The 21,506-nt window shown below is 39.0% G+C and overlaps 1 protein-coding gene across 2 annotated transcripts; it reads left to right on the top strand.

Moving 5' to 3' along the window:
- Positions 1-31: 31 nt before the first annotated feature.
- LOC109462010 (formin-like protein 20) lies at positions 32-14,320 on the top strand. Of its 2 annotated transcripts, none has more exons than XM_019758500.1 (8): positions 32-153; positions 952-1,244; positions 1,577-1,621; positions 1,807-1,932; positions 2,373-2,484; positions 3,368-3,471; positions 6,505-6,681; positions 13,545-14,320. In XM_019758500.1, exons 2-8 carry the CDS (start codon positions 954-956, stop codon positions 13,575-13,577), a joined length of 888 nt encoding a protein of 295 aa, XP_019614059.1. In that variant the 5' UTR covers positions 32-153; positions 952-953; the 3' UTR covers positions 13,578-14,320. The 2 variants fall into 2 exon arrangements, with proteins under 2 accessions (XP_019614059.1, XP_019614065.1); XM_019758506.1 differs by having other exon boundaries at positions 952-1,238; positions 13,545-14,319.
- The last annotated feature ends 7,186 nt before the right edge of the window (positions 14,321-21,506 follow it).

Below are 21,506 nucleotides of genomic sequence, written 5' to 3'. Positions count from 1 at the left end.
ATATCAATGCACAGCCATTTTTGCTCCGTAGCCGATGTCCAAAGAAAACTAACAATGTACCATCCCGATCGTGACGTAATCGTCACTTGTGCTTGAGTCACGGAGAACTGCGTACTTTGTTATCCTACAAGTGATCACATTTGGAGCTGAAAGGTTGGTTAATATTTAAGTGTCTGTAAGATTATCGGCGTCCTAAACATGTTGTGCTTCTGTATACTGGTTTCGATGTCATGTCAGGCGATTTTGAAGACTTTACAACAAGAAGTTAGTCAAACCGGAAGTAGAATTATAGAGTTGAGTAGAGTAGAATACATGTATATCATGAAACAGGTGTGTGATAGACGACACATTGAGCAAGTGACAATAGTCTAGTGTTAATAGAACATACTATAGTAGATTTAAGTGTTTGTCGTACAGTGACAATACCTGTCAGTATACCGGTAGTACCGGTATTTGTCAGACATTTTCTAATATTAGCCAGTCCAACAAATATCATGAATAGGATTTAATCTTTTAATTTGTGTCATCGACTTCATAATGAATATTAGCTGCATGAACACATGTACATTTGTATGGTATGCTTGCTATCTTTGGGTTGGAAACATTGAAAGATCACAATACATGTATGTCTGAAATTTAGGATACAGTAACTGTATGCTCAGGTACACTGGGGACTGTTGTGGGGAGGGCGAGATGTAATTATCGTGAATAATTTATTGCATACCTGTTAAAACCAAGGACATTGAAAACGAAACAATTTAGTCTATTGTAGCTGCATAGACTACTAGTATCTGATTCTGAAACTGACCCTAGTGCAGACCTGACATGAACATTTCTAGATCTGGTGAAGTGAATAAACTACTATAATTATAACTCAGAGGTGTTACATTAGGCAGACCATTTTAGACCTACTGTATAGTTGTGTATGTTTATGACTTGTTTATTTTTCAGCAATGTCCAAAGACCCAGCCTACCCTCCCCAGGGCCCACCCCAGGGCTATGCCCCACCCCCTGGTGCTCCCGGGTACGCACCCCCAGCACAACCTATGCAACCCCCTCCGTATGCTGCTGCCGGCCCCCCTCCCCCTTACAACCCCAACCAGTGGGGGCCACCTGGAGCCGCACAACCCCCTCAGGGGGCACCACCCCCTCAGGCTCCACCAGGGGGGTATGGTTACGCCCCCCCTGGACAGACCAATGTGTACATCCAGCCTGCAGCTGTCCCACAAGTCATCACGGTGAGTGTAAGTACTGGTCTAGTTGTGACACATTTGCCCCCTTTGTATATGCACCTGTGTAAGAAAACTGTCAGTGTGCTGAAACAAGACCAATTTAGTTTGTTAATTCTTGGACTTAATAAGATAATGCTGGAAGACCAACATGGAAACTAAGAGAAAAGTATCAGGAGATTCTCTATCTGTAAACTCATCGATCATAGCCAGTATAACTGCCCTTTGGCGTAACACACCAGCTTCACAGGCTCATAGATTCATTTATTAATGTTAAATTTCATAATGTCTTGGTGCAACGTAGTTGGCAATCTTTCATTTGCTGTACACCTTTGTTGTTTCCTCAGGCTGCCCCCAAACCAGGAGGTCCATCCATGGGGTACAAGGCAACTGTGAGTATATTTATTCCGTATAATGCAGTGGTGCTCCCTAGCACTAGTAGCAGTTTGTATATGAACTGCCCAACTCTCCTTATGTGAAGGTAAACATTATGAAAATTCAATTTGCTTTGCAAATGTTACCATTGTTTTATGTCTAATGTGTTGTGTTTTTATCTGTGTATGTTGTATGACTTTAGGCTGCAGCAGGCTCGGCTCTAGGAGGGTTAGTTAGTCTGACAGGGAAAGGGCTGAGTGCCCTGGCCAAGGGCATGGAACGGGAGATCAACCATGCCGTGGACGGGTCCAAGGTCAGCCACACCCTGGTGAGTTGTTCCAGACCTCTTATTTTGGTTGGTGCCATTCTTGTATAGTCTTAGACAAAGTCCGACATTGACAGGGTATCTTGTCATGAAGGAATATGGTTACTTATAATGCACTTTAAAGTCGGGACAGGTGGTTTTATCCAATAGCAATCTGCTTCCATGTAGCTACTTTTATACAAAATGTAATGATTGCAAGCCATATAATTATAGACAAACAACTCTATAAAAGCTCTGAATTCTGTTTACTTCATCGTGCCAAGGAAACATTACATATGACAATGCACAAATTTACCGCTAACCCCAAGTGATGACATTTGTGAATGTAATTTTCTGCATTCCTTTTACTGCAGAAAAGACTTCCTTGCATTAGACAAGTCTTTGAGAAAGTTATCCATAAGAAAGTTGATATTGACAAAATATTTCCCCCTCCCCCTTCGCAGGCCCTATTCTCCACAGGCAATGTGCTGCAGCTGTACTCCAAGGTTACCCAGCGTGCCTTGCGGGTGATGCCCAATGGAGCGGTGGACGCCCTGGGGGGACAGGAGGCAGGAGGTACGAGTTAGCAAACTTCTGTAGCATGCCTGTTGCCAGGATTTTCATTTGGGGGGGGGGGTTCTTTCCAATGTCTAGAGCTTCCTAGGGGGTTCAGGGTCATGGAAAATTTTGAAAATCGAACCTTCTGAAAAGGCATTTCCAGTGTTTTTTAGAGGATTTCAAAGGAAAAAATCAGAGATAACTTTTTATTCAATGACAAAGTGAGCAGTTTTTCTAGGATTCCAGCCCTGCTGGTGATACAAATCAGTCCACCTTTTGAAGAAATATCTTGGACCTTAAGATAAAAAGTGGACCTTTGAGCCTTGTGGGGGGGGGGGGGTCTTCAGTGCTGCACCATAGGAGAGTAGACTTGATGTGCATGTGGTGTGAACAGCATAATTGTATTAGCCTTTGGAATACTGTATAACCAAATTACACAGAGAAAGAAAATTGAATTACGTATACCTGAGTACATGTGCTACATTTCTTCAGGGTTAAAAATGAACAAAGTCTTACAACAGAAAACCACATGAAAGAGTGAGTGACGTCATCAACATTTTTCAGTACTAATTGTATTACTTCACCTACTAGTAGTACCGCTACTACTGTGATTCACAATTTTCCCCTGGTAGTTTAAGTTTATGTTCATGGTTGTTGTGGTCACTTCTGTCTGTACTGCAAACTTTAATCATTACTGTGAACAAATAATTTGTGTACTTTCTTTTTTGTTGCGCCTGCTGCAAACGTGTTAAGTTCTGCGCACATGTCTCTCAGACCGCGAACTTCTCTCAGAATGTTTTTCTCAGACTGCAAACTTTTGCTACTGAGAACATAGAGATACCCACTGATGAAAAAATATTAAATTTGTAGTCCTGAAGAAACGTCGCTCTGACATTTTCAGCCCAGTTTATTGTGACCAACTGTGGGTCGAACCAAGTCATACTGAGGAACTGTGCAAACCCTGCATTTCACTTGGCTGTGGTAGGGGGCGTCACCACTGGCACTGTAAGTATCAGAGTTTTTTCTAGCACATTAATCTATATCATGTCTTCACTTACTTTCAACATTGAGAGAATAAGTACAATAGAGTAGAAGCTTTTATTACCTTTTCATGGTCCTACAAGACTGAGGAATGCTTACTTCATGCACTACCAAAAATGCTTTTTCTTGTTTTTCTTATTTTCTCATGGGAAGAAAATTTTTCTTTGGGGGAGAATAATAAGAAAAAAATAAGAAAAAAATAAATTTTCTGTATACCTACATTCTTGCACCAAGAACAATTTTCTCATTTTTCTTGAGTGGAGATAATTTTTCTAAAATAGGCTTCTTTAAATCTTGATTTTTCTTCGGTGAAGAAATATTTCTAGAGGAGATTCTAACTTCCAAGATTAGTATTCTTTTAATCTTGAAATTTCTTTAGTAAAGACAATATTTCTAGGGAAGATTCTAATTTACAAGATTAAAATTCTTTTAATCTTAAAATTCCCTCAGACTTAGTTAAATTTCCTTATTTAATCTCCATGGAAGATTTCTTTCTTACCTGACATCAAAGTGGTCAGATTTAAGTTCTTTTTCTTGTGTATGTCAAAAACTTTCTTGTTCATGTAACATGACATGTTACCTAGAACGATTGATAAAGGCCATTCTTGTTTTTCTTTGCAATGTTTAAGAAAATACAAGAATTTGGTTATTGCCTTTCTTGGCAAACACTGATTGGAAAAGCAAGAAATTTAATTATCTAAATCTAGTATTATTAGAATAAAGCTCTGCTTGGTGTTTCTTTCTTGAAGTTTCTTGTTTTTCTTGACTAGAAAGCTTGAGAATGATCATTCTTGTTTTTCTTGGCAACATTTAAGAAAATACAAGAATTAAGTTCTTATCTTTCTTGACAAATACTGATAAGAAAAAAAAACAAGAAAGTCTCATATAAAATTAATCTTTGATTAGGCTGAAGATATGGCTAGCATTATATTCTTAAACATTCTTGATTTTCTTCCCTAGAAAGTTTAAGAAAGGCCATTCTTGTTTTTCTTAGCAACATTCAAGAAAATACCAGACAGTTTAAGAAAGATGATTCTTATTTTGCCTGGTAATGTTCAAGATGATGTAAGAACTTTTTTCTAGTTTTTTCTTTTCATGTGACCTTTTCTAAACCCCTGATTGGTTGATTCAAATCCCAGAATGCAGTTAGGGGGTTTTGAACATAAGTCAGATGTAGGAGCAGGGCTGGTTACTTATTTTTGTCAGTTACTGACTCATGTCAGATTTGAAGTCAAAATCAAATCAAAAAGGACCTTGTGTACATGTGAAGCAATGGTGATCGTGGTCAGCTTGCTGAAGGAACCAACTTTGCAACAGAAAAAGCATGAAACCAAACAGATTGAAGGTAAGTGCGCCCCCCTCCCCACCTATAAGATCTGTTGACATTGTTTTTAGACTTCATAGCCCAAATATTGTTACAACGCCATTGGGGTTGATTTCAAAGTCAAATCATATATCTCTGGTGTATTGTATAGTAAAGTTTATTACAGTGCTTTATGATATAATTTTAAATTGTTTACTCCAAGTAATAAAAATAGTATTTTAGCATCCTCTCTTGACTTGTTGCCTTCAGTGCTCGCATGCAAACTAACACAAGTCTTTCCTGTTGTTTTTCAGGTGTCCAAAGGGTGTGACTTTGTCAATTCTATTTGCGAAAACTGCAGTTTTTGCTGAATATGCTTCAGATCAGAATGTGATACGATCTGTATTCTGAAATCATAATGGCTTGTTAGTTACATCGTATAATATTTTGAAAGTTACTGTTAAACTGTTTCCATTCCAAGAATGTTGATGGACTGATTTTATATTTTTAATTAGATACATTGTACAAAAATCGATGTGATAATAAACATCTCTATACTGTCTAAATGCTTTTCAAAATAACATTTAGTTGCTATACATTATTGTCTGTTTTATATTTAGCACTATATACATTGTATTTCTTTTCTTATGGGCAGAATGGTTTTCTTGCTACAAGAACAGAGTCAGCTCTTATTTCAAGAAATCTTTTCTTGTGTACAGAATGGTTTTCTTGCTACAAGAACAGTTAGCTCTTAGTTCAAGAAATCTCTTCTTGAATGGTTTTCTTGCTGCAAGCACAGTTAGCTCACAGTTCAAGAAATATTTCCTTGTGTACAGAATGGTTTTCTTGCCACAAGAACAGTTAGATGTTAGTTCAAGAAGTCTTTTCTTGTGGGGAGAATGGTTTTCTTGCTACAAGAACAGTTAGCTCTTAGTTCAAGAAATCTTTTCTTGTGTACAGAATGGTTTTCTTGCTACAAGAACAGTTAGCTCTTAGTTCAAGAAATCTTTTCTTGTGGGGAGAATATTTTTCTTGCTACAAGAAGAGTTAGATCTTAGTTCAAGAAATCTTTTCTAGTGTACAGAATGGTTTTCTAGAAAACTTAGAAATTCTTACTGCAAGAATAATATTCTAAGGATATTTAGTTCAAGATACATAAGAAAAGAAATCTTACCACAAGAAAAATATGCTAAAATGCAGTTTCTTGAAATTCTTGTCTCATGGACAAGATTTTTTTCTTGGGTGAAGAATAATTTTCTCAGTGGAAGAAAAGTTTTCTTCTCTGAAGAAAAACAAGATTGGCATTTTTGGTAGTGTGCATATTGAGAAAAATTGGTTTATTTAGTGTTACTAACAAAAATGACAATGTCGGCAGAACATACTGCACCTGCACGAAACCCATAATGTACTGTGCATAGAACTTTGGCAGAACTTAACATATAAGGTTGTATTTGCGCATATAAGGTTAACATCCCATCTGTAGTTTCCACATATCTGTAGAAAACATATCATCTGCATTGGTCAAAATTCTGATGCAACGTTCACCAAACATCCAATGAAAACCGTAAAAAATCAGGGTTTTTTCGCACGTGCAGTACGTTCTGCCAACGTGCTCCAAAAATGCGGCCATGTTGAAACTGATGTAGACGAGATGAGAACCTTCAGTCACTCTGTGCTTGTCTTTTGTATTGCAGGGGAATGGGACTGACAAGTCCAGTGTGTTTCGTCTCCACGAGACAGTCAGCAAGTTTGTCACGCTGGAGTCTGTGTTGTGTCGGGACCATCACGTGGGCATCGCGGCCAATGGGATGGTCACCGCCCCTGGCATGACCAAAAAAGGAAACACCGCCATGTTCTCAGTCAGGCTGGTGGTAAGCTGTTTGTTTGTTATGTTTACCAAAGGAAAACATATTGTTTTTGCTACGTTTCCTATTTTTCTTCTTCTCCAAACAGTGACCTCAATGACCTGAACCATGTCTGTTACCATGGTAACAAGTGTTGGATTATATCATGTTGCAGTTTTATAGCAGGAGGGATTTAGACTCCAGTCTGACCGTATATATGAACGTGTTTGAGTTTGAGTAAGATTTAACAGAGCAGATCATATGCGAAGGTAAACATAATGCCTTTTCTTTGCAAATGTTTCTATTTTTTTTAAACAACTTACAAACTGGTCTGACCAGAAATGTTATCCCTATCAGTTGCAGCATTTACACTGAAGTTGTTGTGTTTTCCGGAAGCATTTTGAGGCAGTACTATTGAAATCATATTGAATTTTCAAAATGATTAACATTAGTCTCCACCAGACTAATTATGCTTACTAAATTAATAGTGGCTGCAAAATAGGAAAATCTATCGAAACAGGCAGAATAATCAGGTAGAGTTTGGCCACCATAGAGTATACTAGTAATTTGTCTATGCTCTGGTGGAGTGTGTCAACAAATATGGTATAATAGACATCACACGTGTGGCTCGGCATCGATCAATGGAAAAAGAATGCTATTATATTATAGTACTGAAATAAAAAGCACTCAGGTATTGAAGAGGTTGCAGTGCCAGTACAGGGTACTAGAGGGCACTTGACATGTAGACATCTAGCCTCATACATGAACGTGTAAATAGAAAATTGTATGTTTTATAGGTTTTTAAAATATTTAGTGTCACAGTGTAATTCCTGAATTATATCCCATGCCAGGATTACACTAATTTCAGGGCATTTAAATGCAGACAAATCTATAATCAGAAAGATGTTGCATGCAGTGCATACAGCATGTGTTTCTAGTGAGAGGGTTAGGAATAATCAGTGGTGGCAGCAAACGTCCATGAAGTCAATTCTTTGTTAGGCCACACCGACTTAATTTTATGGATGACATCTACGCACGCATTGATTTTTGCCTGTTCTCCAAAAAAAATAAAAAGATCACGTCCTCCGAGGCTCTGGCTTGGCTGTAGGTCTGGGTAGTCCATGGTAGTAGTCCATGGTAGTTAGCGGAGCCTGTCACAGTGGTAACTCTGGAGGATCAAGAACTCAGAACATACATACAGTGCTGATTCATAGATTCCACAAAAAGCCAGCATGTGCCCGCTTGTCGTATACGTCGCTAAGTACTGCCGCAAATTCACAATACCAGCTTTGTATTCCTGTGGTTTAGTGGCATTTTTTTTTGGCCTGCATTTTTTTTTATTCGCCCACGCGCACTAGTTTGGGGGTCTTCAGAGGATGTCATCCATTAAATTAAATCGGTGTGGCCTTAACATTGAATAAATGTGTACAACAGGTCATACTGCCTGTTAAATCATAATGAATCACCCTTAAAGTAATGCATGACATGATAACATTCAATACACAAATCACTGGTGGTGAGGGTAATTAATTATAGACAATGATGGATGTAGCAAGAAGCAGATGGAGCATCTGTGTACATGTCTTCATTTTATATTAACGAGATGATTTTGGATCTTTGGCCTAATAGACACATCAAGATAACAAAATGAGAACTTACATGTCACTGCATATTGTTTAAACCACTTCCCACTAGCAGCAATTTGAGGGACGTGATTATGAAAAATGGCAAAGATGAAAATATCAGTCATGTTTTTGTTGCCTAAAAGTGTTAAATTTACAAAAAATATATGACGTGAGGAATATGATTATGAAAAATGGCAAAGATGAAAATATCATAAGGTTTTTTTTGCCTAAAAGTGTCAAAATTACTACAAATTTATGACATGAGGAATATGATTATAAAAAGCGGCAAAGATGAAAATATCAGTTATTGATTTTTCTGCCTAAAAGTGTCAAAATCACAACAAATATATAACATGATGATTTATTTTATTTTATTTTTATGATTATAATAATGGCAAAGATGGAAATATCAGTTATTGCTTTTTCTGCCAAAAAGTGTCAAAATTACAACTAATATTTCAACCAGACAGAAAATGTCTGGCAGAGCAATTTCAAGTTATGTTACTTCTACAGTTATTAATAATATACAATTACTGTATTTCCTGTCATTTTCCCCTATTGGGCCTGAGGTTTACCTGTGTGGACTAATATTGCCTCTCAAATTCGTCCTGCTGCAGGATTATATAAAGAAAAATAGACTGGATGGAAAGTTAATGTGCAGTCATTTTGTTCCGTCGTGCAAAATTGTTATTGTATCCATTTTCTGACATGACAAATCTCGAGTGCTCCAGTTAACATACGGTAAAGCTGACATTTTCTCCCATGAGTTGCAAATCATTGCCGTTTGGACCATCTGGTGGGCTGTGAATTTATTGGAAGGATTAGCTTGCTCCATGAAGGTATATTCCACAATGCATCATGTGACAATTTAAAGTTTGGGATTATGAGGACATCTGTGTTGGATGAGACGTACATATCAATTCAAGGCTCTGTCCAATACAACAAAATTGGCTACCTGATATATACAGTTGTAGTTGACTGATTTTCTAACCATTTTACAACCTGATGATACACATTGGAGTCTATCAGCTGTTTCGTGACGAAGACCAATGAGGGGTCAAAGTTGCCTGGAAGTTTGTACAACTGTATGTGGTCTTGGTGTTGCTAGCCTCCATTCTACCCTTTCAAACATTTCTACCCTTCAGAAGTAAATCTTAATATACATGTTTATGTAGTAACATCAGCTTATTTCTTTAATCTGCAATGTCCAGATGCATTTTGTAAGACTGAGAGAAGTTGCCCCTTTAAAACTTCAACAGTTGTAAGGATGCTGCTTTAAGATTGGCCCTCCTTTAATTTGTTTTCACGATTCCACTGTTTGCAGTAAATCATGTAAATATGGCCCAGAGTTTTTGTTCTAGTTGTTAGAACTTAGAATACTGCATCAATATCCACTGTACAGTGGCACAATCAAAATGTGATGGAAGAAAATAGCAAACAAATCATATTTAGCTGCAAAATATTTGGTGTACCTTCATACGTAATTGCTCAGATGATAAAGTTTATGAAGGGAGAAATTTTGTGTTTTATTATACAGCAAGAAGATAAATGTTGATATTGCAGCTACCCTCATGCTATTCAGTCCTTGGGGTTTAATTTCAAGAAGAGCAGGGTCGATAGGCCCATGGACAATACACTGCTGCTGGCCTGGTACAGGGAGGGGGGAAGGTCAGGGCTCTGATCTTCAATCATGGCAGGTTTGGAATCCTAAATAATCGGCCGGTGACACCAGAACCCTGCCTGGTGAGAAGACAAATTAAATCTTCACTCCTCTGTCATCATCACACATTCTCAGGGCACGAGGTGACAGTATTTAAGATGAGTGTCTCAATAATTTACCAGTTGACATTAGGAAGGCCCCACCTTCAACCCCATAGGTTTTGGCATCAGCCAATTTTTAAGTACTGGCAGAAAGAACCAACCGCCCAACTTAGACATCTCAGGAATTAAAATTTCTGAGTCATCAGATAAGGCCTTTTTCTTACTCTTTTTTTTATTGATAAGGCCACACCATCTTGATTTGTATGTTCTTGGATTTTTTTCAGAAAAAAATATATGAAGCGACAGGGCGAAAAAAAGTCAAAGTAAAAAAAGGCCTAGGCATCCTCTGATATTACCAAAAGCTATTATAGGTCAGGCTGGCTTATAATTCAAGCAATGAATTTTAACCTTTTTATCAAACCAATGAATTCATAGATGGAAAAACTGTAACACCTAGGAAGGCAAGGAGCTTTCTTCAACCATTTGAAATTTTGGAGTTGATTCTGAACATGAATTTTTTTTTTTTTGCAAATCAGAAAAATGAAGTGGCCGAATCTGAGAACCAACTTATTAAATTGATGTGGCCTTATATGGATATGAATGTGACAAGACACCTGTTCTGTTCTGCTAGATTTTGTCCAACACATTCAGGACTGTCCCAAGAAACCCTCAGGTTTTGTGGTAAACTTGTTGTCACTGTACTGATTTGACCAGGCTCTAATCTACAGGCAGATTATGGCTCCAAGACCACCTGTAATTGAAAATCCCTCTGATGACAACAGGATTTATTCCAGGCTCAAGAAGACATTGAATTTTCATAGAAAGCACTTGTCTTTGCAGGAGGAAAGGCTTTGAAAAAGGCAATAGGGCCATAAAGAAACATTTGGTCCGGACATAAAGATAACGTACCCCCAGAAGATCAAAGAAAAAAGAAATGAATATTTCATGTCTATATCATACGTGTTACCTGTTGAAAATGGGTTTAGTAGAAAAAGCACATTCCAACGTTTCTTTGAACTGAAAGAGCATAATTCCATTAGGAGGCAATTCCAAAAGCCTAAATTCCTTCAGAAGGGCCATGAAACAGTAAACGGAAACTTCTGGGTCAGTGATTTTTTCATGAGGATGGCTGTAGATGAAGGTCTAACTAATTATTAATGCCTCCAGTTTTCCTCCAAATCCTGAGAGAGCCTACTAGTACTACAGAGGGTGAATAGAAAAGCAAGTTTCGATATTAGCCAATACATATTATATATATTAGCCGATATTAACAGAAATATTTCCAATACCCTTTGATAGGCGTGATGTGATGTAACATTGATTGCTGTATCTTCTAATGTTCCGATCAATATGGTCTATAAAATAGCATGTTGTAAGCATCATGACAAATCTTTCTGGCAATCGATCAAAATATTTGATATCTATATGTTCCAAGCATTTAAAGCGATATTATGTAAGATTTTTGCACTAAAGTTGTAAATAGAAATGATTGAAATTTTCTCATCTAGATTGTCAGTTTTAATAACTTTCAACATATTAGCCTCGCTATTTCGCTTTTCGGGTGAATCAACGCAGCACGAGAGTAAGTTGCACCAGGCCCACTGTATTTTTAGGAGGCTCCTAAAAAGAATGTAAACAAACAGCATTCAAATTTCATTTGGGTATCTTCAGCAGCTTCAACCCTTTTTTGTGGTGCAGTGACACTGATCTTTTACTCCCCAAATGTCCTGTAGCCCAAGAAAATTGTGTAAAACAATGATGTTTAAAATAGTGAAAAATCTTACATGATATCAATTTAAAAATAAAAATTTGCCATGAGTTCCTGTCAGGTAATTTGACCCAATAATGAAGACATGACTGGACGTTAGAGTCATCAAAAGCTGACAGGGATCCAGTTACTCACTGATGTGTAATCAAGTTTTATGGCCCTTCAGAAATCAATACGCCAATGTTAGAATGACGCATGAGTAATGATGTCCACCAGGCCTCGGGCTGGTCAGTTTCAATCGCTAAAAAATAAGATGTCAGCATATTCATATTTAATTCATTTTCATGAATAACTTAATGTGACCTGACCTCTTTTTTGATGACCATCATTATAGTGATATATTGCTTATTAAAGTATCCAAGGTACAGTGAGAGAGAATTATGTAATGATAGATGAAATTATAGTGTTAAGTGAATTGGAGATGATTTTTGTATTCTTGTTACCTGAACCTCTCATCCCCAATGTCCAGCCTCAGGCACATACATGGTATGGTCAGAAGGTCAATTGGAGGTCACTGTGATTGGAATATGAGAAATTACAGAGAAAAAGCTGTAGAAACATTTCCTATACACAGACCAATGATATTCAGTTACATATTTTAGTATCTACATCTAAGTTTACGTGGTCTTAAAAATGTTTTCTGTTTCCCAACCGACCCTAGAAAAAACTGCCGACCCTAGCCTTCTTTGGGGGTGGACCCCTTACATGTATTTTCAAGCTGATTGACCATTTCTAGCTCCATGATATGACACCTGAGTGATGAAATGTTGTACAATTTCTTTTCCAACCTTGACATTGAAAATAAAAATGTGCTCATGCAATTTTTACTTGTATAAGTTGGATTACTAGAGATCGCCAAAGTCTAATTAAAAAAGAAGAAAGAAAAAAAGATAATCCCTACCTACCAGCATTAACATACACATCACGCCTATCAAAGGGTATTGGAAATATTTCTGTTAATATCGGCTAATATATATAATATGTATTGGCTAATATCGAAAACTGAGGAAACACAACTCTTTTTTTTCCTAGGCCTAATCATATTTGTGCCGACAAACCTGTCTGTAATAACCAACCACACATGCAGGCAGTTGGCATGTGGCCAGTATAGATAGGATTCTTCATGCCTGGATCATTGGAAAAATAATCTAGAGGACCACCGACAAGTGTCAGCAATGACCAGGTGGTCCTTTATGCAAATGCCACGAGTAAATATTTGACTGTAGTTGTAATGTTATCTGAATGTTTCTGATGTTTGAAATTACAAACTTCACACTCCTGTGTTGCATAATGTTGTTGACAAAAGAACTCCATCTATTTGGCTGTATTTGTGTCAGGTGTGTTTCTCTTCTGGTAGTAGAGCGTTCGACTATGAAACTTTGATCCAGAGTTGTACCAGGGACATGTCTGGACATGTGCCCCGACATTGTGCCCGTGGAAAAGGCACTTTACACGACTTTCCTTACTCCACCCAGGTGTGAATGGGTACCTAACTTTGGTTGGGGAAAGTCGTATTGAGGTCACCTTGTGGCGCCGAATGGCAGCCGCACAGACCCTTGCGACAGTTCCACAGAAAGTGTTATATGTATCATGTGTATTATGTGAGTGTAAACCCTGTATCAATTCAGTGCTATAAAAAGGCTACGATTGCACGGATAATGTTTGACCAATAAACCATGTATTATTATTATTAGTATATCATTAATAATCTGTCTTTTCTGTCGTTTGCCTTACAGTACAGCCCCTTTGGTCAAGTACAGCGACACTAGGATTGTCAGCACAACATAGGAACAAGAAGACCTGATCCAACATGTGGAATGTGGAATTTAGGTTCTTGCTTTGCTGCACAAATACAGATACATTTATTCTTTTTAACTAAGTCTGTCAGCTTGTTACACTTAGTTAAATGTGTGCGGAAATTTGAGATGCTCAATATCGCGTTATATCATTCTACAGCACTTAATGGTGTTTTCTGTAGGTTATGGTTATAATAATTATATATCATGTGTCACAGGGCTGTGTTTTTAATATGGAATAATGAGAACTTCATGCTGGGTATATTACTGTCATGTTTTGCTCTTTCAACAATCTCCACTGAAATACTAAGACTATATTTTGTTATTAGGACTTGGTTCGTTCCTGCACTACCAAATGTCACTGCAAATGTTGATGGATTGCACGCTTCTCTGTATATACTTTAAGTAAAGGTCATATATGCCACTATGACAGTATGTATGATAGATGGTATATGTAGACTGTTTCTTTTGAAGAATGCCAAGCTCACCTGAAGGTTTATTCTTATCTTTATTATTATGATATCTCACTTTTCCCACACTGTACCCTAACCACCACCTGGTACAACACACAGTCAATCTCCTATCAATATGTTTACCGAAGGAAAACATATTGTTTTTGCTCTGTTTCTTCTTCTTCTTCTTCCGTTCCAAACACTGACCTAGTCAATGCTGAACCAGACCATCTGTCACCATGGTAACTGGTGTTGGGTTACATCATGTTGCAATTTCATAGCAGGAGGGATTTAGACTCCTGTCTGACCATATATATGAAATATGTTTGAGTAAGAATTAACACATCAGACCATATGCGAAAGTAAACATTATGCATTTACTTTGCAAATGTTACCTCTCTAGTTTTCAGACTGTTTCCATTTGACTGGCCGTATAAGGTTAGAAATGCCTGCCTTGTTGGCCTAGAAGAATAATTTTTGTTGCTTTACAAAATCTGTAAACCGCCTGTAGGCATGAAACACCAGTTTTGTATAGTAAGTATACAAATGGTGTAAGAACAGACTGTAATTAATACGGTTTGATCAACTCATGCCAGGATGGACTATTAATATATCAATAAGTGTACAAGACCACCTTGCCACCTGACTTGTATTTTCGGTAGGATTGAAATGGAAAGGGAATGCTGTATATTTAGCATCTCTAGATCTGTATATCTAGTTCAAAAGGTGTAGTTAATAGTAATAATATGTATATCTAGTTCAAACACTGTACTTCATGTATAGAAATGCTGCAATCTGTCTCTTTCTCTCTCTCTCCCTATGTGTGTGAACAAATGTCAATAAAAACAATTGACAAAAATGGGGTTTTGAACAGGACTATTTCATGTTGCAGGACCATTTTAGTAATGTGCGTTGAATGTCTACAGCATACACACAATAGAAGACATGGTGGTGAGGTACTCTTATAGCTAATTTTAACCGCACCACCAGACATACAGGTATACAGTGACAAAATACATGACAAAAAACAGCAGAGAACAGCAAATGGGTGGAAATGGATCAATAAATGGTAAGGAAGAACATGTTTTGTAGGCTATGTAGGAGAATCTAATACAAACCGTTTAGTATGAATAACGTAAGTTTGGGTGATTGTCAGAATGTTACAGTTTGTATCTGGGTGTAAATCGGGTGATCTTCTAAGTAAAATGTTACAAAAGAATTGTTCAGACATGTTATGTACATCAAAGATAGAGCCTACCAAGTTTTGTAGATTGCTGAATAGGGTGACTCTTTGCTGATTATATACTGTTTTACTTGCACCTTTTTTGCAGACAATATACAAAAGGGTTGGCCTGTTTTCAACTTACCCTCTAGTATTTGTTATTGTCTTGCTGTATTGTAATGCAAACGTTACAGTATGAAAGCCATATTTCATCTAAAGTGTGTTTCCTTTCCAAAGTGTACAGTTTCCACATTAAATCTTCAGTACCTGAGCGGTTCCATGTGGGTGCATCGGAGGGGAACAAAATCAATGACTGTTGGGAAATCTATGGTCTTGTAGGGTATCAATCTTGTATATTGGCAATTTGAGATGGAAAACAACCCAGCTTGCAATATTCATTGGAGCATTATGCAGGTCACCATACCTGGGACGTGACTGTACATTCTGTAATACACGGTTCCCTGGTGTGTCATTCATTTACTAACCTGACAAGGCAGGGGTACTTAGATCTTGCAATCCGGGCATGCCCTGTTTTCTTAAAGGAACCTTCTGCCATCAACCGTTGGGTTTATCAAGTTTCAATTGCAGATGGCAGTCTATCCATTCGTTTCAATGCCGTGATTACCATTCATTTACTAACCTGACAAGGGGGTACTACTTAGATTTTGCTATCCGGGCATGCCGTGTTTTCTTTAAGAAACCTGCTGCCAATGACCGTTGGGTTTATCAAGTTTCAATTGGATTGAGGTGTTCAAAAACTCATTCTTTCCTAGACCTATTGCAGAGTGGAACTCGATGTCACCAAGTACAGAAGGGGCATTATCATTAGATAGCTTTAAACAATGTTTAGAGTTGTATGTTCAAAGGTTAGGTGTGACAAGTCGTTCAGTGTAATGCTCCTAGCTGTCGCCGCGCCGCGTGCCTGCGAAGCTGGTGTGTTACGCCGAAGGGCGGTTATACCGGCTATACAGATACAGATAATGCCATGATTACCCCCTTCCCCCGACACACACACACACACACACACACACACACACACACACACACACACACACACACACACACACACACACACACACACACACACACACACTATCGGTTGAGTTTAAATTTTCATGTAAGTTTGAATTTTCCTTTCCTCACGTTTCTTTTCCTGGTATTCCCACATTTATTAGCAGTGCATTGTGACTATCGTGTACATGACTCATTCGTTTCAATTGCGATGAACAATCTTATCTAGCCTAGATACGAAGTGTATCATGCGGGCTTTGGGTCATTTCCTTGTGCGGTATTCATTGAATATTTTAACGTGCCCTTGGTATTGTTCTTAAGCCGCTAGTATTTACAGGGTTTATGCCTGCTTTTAAGGTGTATCCAGGGGCTTACTTCAAGGGATCAAAGGATATCGTTAAAATGACTAGCTTGTTATGAGAGGTTTTCCATGTTCTAGCTATGGACTTTGTCACTGACCGTGGTACAGAAACTTTCCATCGCAGGTTCTCCGTGTTCTATAGGCTTGTCACTGTCCGTGGTACTGAACTTTCCATCGCAGGTTCTCCGTGTTCTGTAGGCTTTGTCACTGACCTTGGTACTGAACTTTCCATCGCAGGTTCTCCGTGTTCTGTAGGTTTTGTCACTGTCCGTGGTACTGAACTTTCCATCGCAGGTTCTCCATGTTCTGTAGGCTTTGTCACTGTCCGTGGTACTGAAAAATTTCCATCGCAGGTTCTCCGTGTTTTGTAGGCTTTGTCACTGATCATGGTGCAAAGACATAGACATAATACATAAACGTAGCTAAAATGAACCCTTTTTCGTTGTGTCTATCAGTCTAATTTTGAATATTGTTACTGTACTGTATTTCTTCCACAGCCAGTTTATTCCGGAGTGTTGGTCCATAATACAAATGCTGTATGCTGCCTTTGAAAGTCTGCACATTAATACTAGTGTACATTGGAAAGTTGTAACCAACAGCACATTCGACCAATCTTTTGAACAATAAAATCATGTCATCTACATGCTATCAGGATTCATAAAACCTGTCGCAACTTTGAATCTCCTATGCATGAACCAAAAGCGGCGGCGTCTCAGTAGACTGATCCTGAAACCATCTGTGGCCAAATTTAGCCCCCGTGTGCCAGAGGTCGCCCCGTTCACTTGACATGATCACGAAAGTTCACTCGCCTCCATAAATAACTCTTAAAATAGCGATTGCGTTCTGATATGTTTTGGTCTGCCCGCCGAAGCGAGAGTAATATGTTCACAGCACACGTTATGCACGCTCGACATCACCGTTAGCAAGGGCGTGAAGCATTGTTCATATCATCCAGCTTTGAAAGCCTCTCTGATTCGATACCATGCCACTTTATAGTAGCTCTTGTTTCAGCTATCACCAACTCTGACAGCGTTCGTTAGGGCGAAATCGATAAAGTTGTCTCACGAACGGAAAACGTGATTTTTATAGCAGGACTTGACAATTAGTTTTCGTTTAAACATCAGTAATATGATAACGTAGTTACTGTGAGTTCCAAAAGGACAAACATTATGTGTTGTCACTGGAAGGTGTTAACATCTTGGGACACAGAACGGGAATATTTTGTGAAGGAAGCTATTTACATCAGGGCATACCAACCTTCGCTCAACCGGGTCGGGGGGCGGTACCAACTTCCGACGAACTTTGACCCAGTGCTGACGTCACACGGTGTCCACAGTAATTTGGTCACAAAGATGATGAAGACTGAGTTATTTTCGTGTTTTGAGTTGGAGAACAGTTTAATTTTCCATCATGTATTTTACCACCTCAGATGAACTTTCATGCTAGTATTTTGTACTGTGTTGTGTTTCGGATGACCTTTTCTGAAACTCAGCAGGTGGATTTGTACGGAAATGAATTCTAACCCCGTCTGGATACGATGGTCTGTGACAGCCGCAAAGAGATACTTACCGGGATAACTCGCATGAGCGGGATTGACGATTGTCAGTTGTAGTACACCGTAGCTGGCCTGATATTGGACCTGAGTGAATTCAGAAATGCGTTATCATCGGATGGGACAGGCGCTCAGGGACTAGTAAAACCTTCATTTCCAAATGCCATCGCATAAAGGCAAGGATTTGGGCGCCCCTTAATGGGGGGATTGTAACAAGGGAATATTTTACTGACTTAATCACAATATAACGTAACATCAGAGAAACCGATGTTATCGATGGTATTTCCGAAATGTTTGAAGAGAACTCACGAACACAGGTCTACCTGCATATACCATGCTAGTAGTACATTTTATATTTGTGCATTGATGGTCCATTGAAAATAGAAGCTATGCTAAGTATGCAGAGGTTGCTCTACTCGTAATAATAAAGGGTTAATGTCCCGCCCCGAGGTGTATATCGTGAGATAATCCCTGGTCAGGTGCGACCACCGAATAAACCACCAAGTGAGCGTAGCGAATAACCGACCGATTATTCTAATAACCGACCACTTTTGAGGTTACGGCATGATAACCAATGGGAAAAAGAGCCTTCTTATTGGTCGAAGTCTGCTGGCTATATGATAATAGTGCTTAGGCGTCAGCGCTTGCTTCAGAACAGCCATCTTTTCTTTCTGATGACACGGAGCCATGAAGTACACTTTTCTACAAATCATGTGGTTATTTGCTCAGCTATATAATCAAACACAGCCATTCATATCACTTTTGGCTAAAGTCTACAGTGATATATAGAAAAGTTTCCTTTCTTGTATATCCGAGCAACTGTGGAGTCTACTTCCACTTTTGCTAGCCATCGAAACTTTCAACTTAAAGACACTCGAATGTTAGCCGACTATAATGTGCCTCTCTAAGTGCCACACCTACGTTTGAAGTGCCTGACCTAAGACGCAACCAGCTCTTTCTTAAAGAGTCTCGACCACAACTATCGACCGCCTTAGGAGGAGATCTACCCCGAGCGTGTCCAGGAATATTTAGGCGCTAACAGTGAAGGATCGTTCAGGTTTGAGGGGCTGTAGAAGTTGTACCGGCGGGGAGAGGGGTTGTGGATCAATGGAGTACCCTGGTGCTCAAGGGCCCTGCTTCATCGGACATTCATCGATGTGGCCATTTCTTATGATGTGCCGACGGGGGGATCTTTGGAATCAATTCCTACAGACCTCATGATCCACTGTACTATGTAGTTTGGGCCACTGAAGTCAGTTTGGTTCCATCCTTCTATAGTGGGTAGATATGGAAATATATGTTATATGTACGCCAGAAAAATTCATATGTACCCATGAGGGAAAAATCTCGCCACTCTGAGCCGTACGCTGCCGTGCCTTTCAGACCTGCATAATATATTTATCTTTCAAAATTACTACCTGTGGGGTCGTGTGGCATAGCGGCAGAGTGCTCGACTCGGAACTCGGTCCCGGGTTCGAGTCCTGACATGCCGCCGATCTTGTGCCCTTGGGAAAGGCACTTAACACGACTTTCCTCATTTAACTCAGGCGAAAATGAGTATTGCCCTGTTCGGAATTTGTCCTCTATATCTGCGTTGGTGACGGCATAAAATAAGTTGATATAACTTGAGCGTGCCATCATCATGTGTAGTCATGACACGTTGGAATAAAAAAAAACTTCTCCAATCCATACCACACAAGCCTACTATTGGATACAGTAGCTTGACATGTTCCCCCTGACTCGTGCACGTTTTAAAGGATTGACCTATCCTGCCACAAGTGCAGACAATAACTGACATCATCTTATCCAGCTTTGATCTGGCCCCCACTATGCTTCTATATGGGTGCAGCCCCCAGGGAATACCTTTGATATACACTACGTGCTTCCTCCAATGGTGAAATCTTTTTCCCATGGGCAACTGAACTTTTATAGACTACATGTTTCAATTCACCAGTTTCCCATTCCCATGAGGCATTGCGCCTGGGGGGTAAAAATTCCCAGGTTGCATAGCGCATTATGTGTTTCTGTGGTGTTTTTACGAATTCGTTGCTGACAGAAACAGATTAAAACAGCGAAGGTTGCTTCCTTAATGTTTATATACCACAACCTCTGTTGAGTTATTTCGAGCAATATAGTCAAGTCAATAGTTGTATCTCCTTACTATTGACAAACAGTATAGCGTTACCATATAACGTTACAAACCACATGTTCCATGTTAAAAAGAACAAAAAAATTTCATTCTCTTGTTGTCAGATTCGACTCATAGTAAGTCAATGAATGTTGAGCATAAAATACCAGACCTCAAAATATGCAGCTCAAAACACAATGCAGCTCAAAACACACAGAAAAACAAGCTGTTCAACGTCAACAGGATGCCTTCCTGCGCAATGCAACCTGGGAGATTTTACCCCCAGGCGCAATGCGTCATGGGAATGGGAAACTGGTGAATAATAGGATATATAGACCTGTCCTCTTAACGAGCACGTGCGAGGCTGTAACTTGGGCATATATTTTCTTCCTCACGACAGAAGATGGAACCCCAGCGGCGATTTTTCGATTGACCCATATTGGTCAGCTGTCGATGACGGGAAATGGAACATCTTCATTAACTACTGGTCGACTTTCCCCAGCCATTAACGCCCGGGGAGAGATCATGATTAATTCTCGTTCTAATCTGTCTGTGGGATGGCTGGAGGGCTAAAAGCAACCAATGCGACTCCAGGGCAGCAAAACTGGAAATATTCTGAATAAGGCTATCTTTGTGATATTGACAAGTACTGCTTCACATTAGCACATTTCAATCAGTATTTCATACTTTGGGCTTTTAAAACTGCAGAAACAGGCCTCATGATGAGTCCTTTATTTTCTAGGCGGTACCCTAAAAATCAGCCCTTTCACTAACCATTTTCCGTCAGAATTATGGGAATTTTTGCTCCATGAGGGTCAATATACAGTGTACATTGGGATAGTGTGGTTTCAACTTAGTATGTAGATAAATAACTAGAATATTGGCTCTGAAAAATCGGGTTTCCAAACACTAAAAACTGCACTGGATGCCTTTAAAGAGATGCAATACGTACTGCTCACTGATTGTCAGGCCCAGCTTCTATGAAAGTTAACGTTGTGTATGTTTTGACCAATGAGCAAGAGCATACAGCCAGAAAACATCACGGTTCGGCGTGACTTACACAGTCACATATGTGACTGTATAAGTGTGTGAATAGCAAAGTTCTTTTTATCACATCCATTTATTTTTCAAGCCGACGTTTCGATGACCTTCTGTCATCTTCATCAGGGCAATTCT

Source organism: Branchiostoma belcheri, unplaced genomic scaffold, assembly GCF_001625305.1.
Source record: "Branchiostoma belcheri isolate BF01 breed outbred unplaced genomic scaffold, Haploidv18h27 scaffold112, whole genome shotgun sequence".
Taxonomy (NCBI): domain Eukaryota; kingdom Metazoa; phylum Chordata; class Leptocardii; order Amphioxiformes; family Branchiostomatidae; genus Branchiostoma; species Branchiostoma belcheri.
Note: the sequence above shows the minus strand (reverse complement) of the source record. Positions and strands in the feature narration are given on the sequence as shown.